General features: G+C 40.4%; 1 protein-coding gene across 1 annotated transcript; it reads left to right on the forward strand.

Annotated features, from left to right (window-relative positions):
• The first annotated feature begins 2,205 nt into the window (after positions 1–2,205).
• On the forward strand, positions 2,206–5,318 carry LOC142747947 (secreted frizzled-related protein 2-like). The gene is made up of 4 exons (XM_075855060.1): positions 2,206–2,492; positions 3,094–3,263; positions 3,417–3,509; positions 4,948–5,318. The coding sequence occupies exons 1-4, from the start codon at positions 2,209–2,211 to the stop codon at positions 5,253–5,255; spliced, it is 855 nt and encodes a 284-aa protein (XP_075711175.1). The 5' UTR covers positions 2,206–2,208; the 3' UTR covers positions 5,256–5,318.
• The last annotated feature ends 409 nt before the right edge of the window (positions 5,319–5,727 follow it).

Here is a 5,727-nt window from a genome sequence, read left to right on the forward strand (position 1 = left end):
TAAGACAAGGCTGTGTGGTGCAGTCTATTGTTTTAGTCTTGAGTTTACCCCTATTAACATGTATATGTCAGTCTTGTTATTGTATGTGTGGTATAAAGGTAAGTTCACACGTAGCGAATATACTATGGATTTTCCGCAATGGATTAAGTGCAGAAAATCCGCAGCATAATACAGTAGCAGTAAAGTGGATGAAATTTCAACAAATCACATCCATACACTGCGTAAATAATGAGCGTAAAAAATGCTGAGAAATTGACTTGTGTGCGTTTTTTTATTCCGCAGCATGTCAATTGTATTTGAGTATTTGCTTCTTATTTGTTGCAGGTTTTCCCCATTGAATTCAATGGGAGGTAAAACCCACAAAAAATAGCAGATGTTGCGTTTTTTTTGCAGCAGAAAAGAAAAAAAATGCAATTCAGAAAAAAAGATCTTATACTTACCCAAAATTTATTCATTCCAGCCGGCCTCCTGGGACGACGTTTCATCCCATGTGACCGCTGCAGCCAATCACAGGGCATGGCTACTTAAGTATCAAACTTTTTTTTTCTACGTGCAGTTTTCCGCAGGGGACATTCTGGCAGAAAAACTGCAACACAATTTGGTGCAGTTTTTAGGACGGAATTCCCTGCGGCACCCAGAGCGGATACGCTGTGTGCTAACAGTAATTTATAACTTAAAACTTTATGGTCTACTGGTAATGCTACAGACCATAATGAGCAAAGGTGGCCAGTGACACAACGATTGGGTCTAGATCACAATAACATTGCAGTCAGGCAGGGAACGTTCTACTGGTATTCGTCAAACCCACACTCATCCATCAGACTGCCAGATAGAAAAGCGTGACTCCACAGAACACGTTTCCACTGTTACAGAGTCCAGTAGTGGTGTAATTTATCCCCACTCCATCCGATGCTTGGTGATATAAAGCCTGCATGCAGTACCTCTTTCATGGAAACCCATGCCATGAAGCTCCCGGCGCACCATTTTTGTGCGGATGCTAATGCCACAGGAGGTTTAGAACTCTGCAGTTATTAAGTCAGCAGGGCATTGGCGACTTTTATGCACTATATGCCTCAGCACTCGGCGACCCCACTTTGTAGCTTTACATGGTCTGACACTTCGTGGTAGAGTTGTTGTGGTTCCTAAATGCTTCCACTTTGCAATAATACCACTCACAGTTGATCGTGGAATATCTAGGGGGGAAGGAAATTGACAAACTGACTTGTTCTGTGACAATGGGACTGAATGATACACCTGAATTCAATGATTAAGATGTGTCCGAATACTTTTGTCCATACTGTGTATCTCTTTTAAATTATGAAATACATTTTCATACCTCTGAACCAATACTTTTGTCACGAAAGATACACCAATTTTTTGCAGTCAGATTGGCTGAACTATCACATATATCTGCAATGTCTGACAATGTATTGCCAGAAAATAGTCAAACTGTTCATAATCAGCTGTGGCAATGTATTATTGTAGAACGATGGTTCTTGTAGATTTTCTAAATATACTAATATAGTACATAAATCAATTTTGTACAGGAGCATTGCCACTCGGATAAGTGATTTGATTATCAGCTGCCTACAAGATCAGAGAATCTGCCGGATAATTACAACAGTCTGTTATGTCAGGCTCCAGACTGAAACTTGTCCTAATGCCAGAAAAAAAAGACTTGATAACACCTGGTAACACGAGGAAAGTGGCCCTGTAGACTGTAAAAATGTTCGGAGAGACATAGAGCAATTAGCAATAGCAAAACATGCTCTGTTGATAAGTCCATTCTTAGGATATGTCAGGTTAGCATTGGTACAGCATAATGCAGACTGCCCAAGCTCAGGAGACAGCCAGTCTGTCCAGGCTCCCTCACCTTGCCACTTAGCATGTACATAACAAAACCCCAATTTGTCTCATTTTAATATACCAGTCTATACGAGGCAGCGTAGACTTGGCAATTTCAAAGCAATGAAATCTATTATGCAAACGTAACATTCAAGGAAAGTCTGCCATGCCGGTGTGTCTCCACCTCTTTCGTTATCACAACAATCACCTGAGTGGGCAATGAGTCCAAGTTATGTCTTGTGAGTTTTGATAAGCCATGGATAATGGATGGGCTGGAGGCTCCCCACATGTATATAAACAGCTGAGCCCACAGCAAGACCAGTACCTGAACTCTTGAGCAAGACTTGACATCTCATATACAGAATGACCTCTTCCACGGTCTTCCTGCTCCTTACCGGCTTACTTGCTGGGCTATGCAAGGCATTTGATATTGGATTATCCACAAGATGTGTCTCTATACCTAAAGAACTGAGTATTTGCCATGACCTCGGCTACACAGAGATGAGGCTTCCTAACCTGATGGGGCATACCAACATCCCTGAAGTTGTTTCCAGAACAGCAGAGTGGCACAAGCTTCTACAAACTGGCTGCCACCCATATGCCCGAATGTTCCTGTGTTCCTTGTTTGCTCCAGTCTGCCTTGATACGTAAGTGCAACTTTTACTATGTCTTCTATTTAGTCAGAGACTTTAACACATGTCTAGATTTTATTACTCATTGCATCAATGGGGAATGCTATTTAACCATTGTTCATGTTCCACCATGTGCACTTCATTCTATATTATCTTTTTAAAGAAATTGAGCCTTGGAACAACATCTTCCATTATTGGGCAGTTACCGCTGGGAGATTTTACACCTACTGCTAAGTGGCTGCCATAAACTGCTTAGTATTCTTCACTGTGCAGTTCAGCTCAGTCAAAAAGAGGATTAGACACTATATTGCTGTACTAAAAAGCCCACTTTGTAGATTGACCTTTCCTCCACAATTTGCCGATTCCTTTTACGTTGCAACATATATATTTATAATCTGTGAGGGGCCGGGTAATCATACTGCTATACAAACATTATTTTTTTTAGCCTTGTCCTAGACTTCCCTTGTCTTAACATATGTTACAATATTTATAAACAAACTGAATAGTGGAAGAACTACAAGTACCATCATAATCAATTTAATTTTGCCTTTTACACTGTACAACGAACGCAATTTGATAAGGATTGAAAATAATATATATATTTTTTTGGTTTCAGGTTCATCCAGCCTTGTCGTAGTATGTGTGAGGCTGTGAGAGACAGCTGTGCCCCTGTACTCGCGTGTCATGATCAATCTTGGCCCGAAACCCTAAACTGTGATCGTTTTCCTGCTGGTGACGACATGTGCCTAGACACCCTGAGTAATGAATACCAGTATACGTACAAAGGTAATTTTGTTACCTGGAAAAAAAATAGTAATGACCTAAAATGTTTTAATAATATATTACACAGTAAATTACCCTTTTATATATACCCCAAGACATTGGCAAGTTTTCTAAATTAGGGAAATCTCTAAACAAAATTGTAAATTTTTTCTATAGGAATGCCCAAACCTACATGCCAGGGCTGTCCATTGATTGAAGAATGCTACTCATTCAGGAGTGCCTTGGGAGCTTTTTGTGACAATGACTTTGGTAAGTCTACCTTTACGTGTCTCTAATGGAGTATATGTTGTTTGTACATTGCCTTGCTGAATGTTTTCTTTGGTACCCATGTTATACTGTTAGCAGAGGTGTGACAATTATTATGCCAGTAATAGTATTTATAGTGCTTGTAGCTCTGAAATAAAACCACTATATATTGCAGAACTCGGTGTCATCCCCTCTATCATCCATGTGTCTGATAGGACAACATAATGGGGCACCTGACAGGTCTTTTTTTAAAACTTTTAAATGGTCTCATTGGCTTCCCCCTAAAATTGTTAAATCAGGCAGAAAAACTGATCATGTGTGCAAAGCATAAGTTGGGCTTTTACAGTAGATCTACTCTTCTACAAAAATAGACAGATAGATGTTGCTGTATTAAAGTTCTTTTTACACGTAAGGGCGCTTTTACACAGGCCAATTATTGGGCAAACGCTCATTCATAGAACGCTCATTCCCAATAATTGGCCTGTGTAAACGGGGCAGCGATCAGCAGATGAACGAGCAAACGCCCGTTCATCTGCTGATCGTATCGTTTTAAAAGTGAAAAATATTATCGTTGTCGGCAGCACATCTCCCTGTGTAAGCAGCGAGACGTCCTGCCGACATGATACAAATGTATTAACAGGCGATCGAAGTAACGAGCGCTCGTCCCCATACTAGCTCCTTGTGAAAGGAGCATACGAGCGCCGATCAACGAGCCGTCTCGTTGATTGGCGCTTATTTACACGGTTCGGGACGGCCCATGTAAGACTACATTCAGACAAACATAGCCAACCTCGGACGTGATAAACTACTGTTTTTCACGACCGAGGTGCACCCGTGCGGGACTCGTTATCACTCATCCCCCATAGACTAGAGTCTATGGAGGAATGCGTGAAGCGCAAAAAAAAGGATATGTCCTATTTTTCACGGACCCTTCACATGCCATGTAAAACAACGGTCGTGTGAACGGCTCCATTGAAGTACATGAGTCCGTGTGACAGCCGTTGTTTTAAGGGCCGTCACACGGACTACATATGTGCTCGTCTAAATGAGCCCCAAGAGGACCTTTATTTCAAGCAATTTGTTCCAATTTGTACAAAATGATTCCAATATTGTAGAAGTAAATATACACTTCTATTCCTTAGATGTTATAAATCAGTGGGAGGTTGAGATAACACCAATTAGCTAACAGTGTTAATGTCTTTGTATGTGTATTAACAACCCACTGACACAGTTAGCAAAGTATATCATTAAGATCCCAATTGCTGTTTCTTCCCATGCCAAGACAAAAAAAACGTTAAAACTAGAAAATGACACAATGCCCTTGTTACGGACTCACCATTCTGAGGTTACGCGATAATTATAGAAGAGAAGGTAGATTATTTTTGGCATAAGTACTTCTGAGATTAGTACTAATCAAGTCACTCTTTGTTTTTTTTCACAGCTGTGAAAGTAAAGTTGACAAAAAGAAAGTTTGCTTCAGGACATCATGATTATGTGACCGAGGGCCCTGTAGAATTTATTAAGCAGGGATTGCTGCTTCCATATGACACACGCAATCTGATTGAACAGTGGCTGAGGATCAATGAAAACTGTGCCAATCGGATGATCCGTCACTCCAGATCTATGGTCTACATTTTATCTGGAGACATCCAGAATGGAAAAGTTGTGGTCAACAGAGTATTCCACTGGCAGAAGAAGGACTCTCAGCTGACGCTGGCTACCAGGAAATGGAGGCACCATAAATGTTAATACCACAATTTGAACTTTTGTCTGTAAATATTCAAGGCACTCTATCAGATGTAAATAGCTATATATACACATAAATTAAAATATTATAAAAGACTTACTTAGGTGGTTGGCGGTTATGTGTTTCAGCATCCCTTGCCAAACTGCAAGTGCATTATGTGGAAATGTAAAAAATATAAACTTCATTCTTTTTACCAATATTCTAGTTATCTTACTGAATCTACTAATACATATTCATCTTTTGTTAACCCCTTAGTGACCAGCCTATTTCAGGCCTTAAAGATGCACTCCACTTTATTTTTTTATTTCCCCCTCCATTTGTACATTGGTGCTTCAGTGGGGTGCTGTGTGTAGAAATACTTACCGATTTCCTGCATCTTGTCTTTTTCGGGTCCAGCGCAGATCACGTGATCTTCAATCTGACCTGGTCTGGAATCGCTGCTGTTCAGAAAATCGGAAGTAAGGCTGTCAATGC

This window comes from Rhinoderma darwinii, chromosome 3, assembly GCF_050947455.1.
Source record: "Rhinoderma darwinii isolate aRhiDar2 chromosome 3, aRhiDar2.hap1, whole genome shotgun sequence".
Taxonomy (NCBI): domain Eukaryota; kingdom Metazoa; phylum Chordata; class Amphibia; order Anura; family Rhinodermatidae; genus Rhinoderma; species Rhinoderma darwinii.

Coding starts and splice junctions, on each gene's coding strand:
- LOC142747947 (XM_075855060.1), top strand. CDS start 2,209: ATGACCTCTTCCACGGTCTTCCTGCTCCTTACCGGCTTACTTGCTGGG. Junction 2,493..3,093: donor GCTCCAGTCTGCCTTGATAC/GTAAGTGCAACT, acceptor TTTTGGTTTCAG/GTTCATCCAGCCTTGTCGTA. Junction 3,510..4,947: donor TTTTTGTGACAATGACTTTG/GTAAGTCTACCT, acceptor TTTTTTTCACAG/CTGTGAAAGTAAAGTTGACA.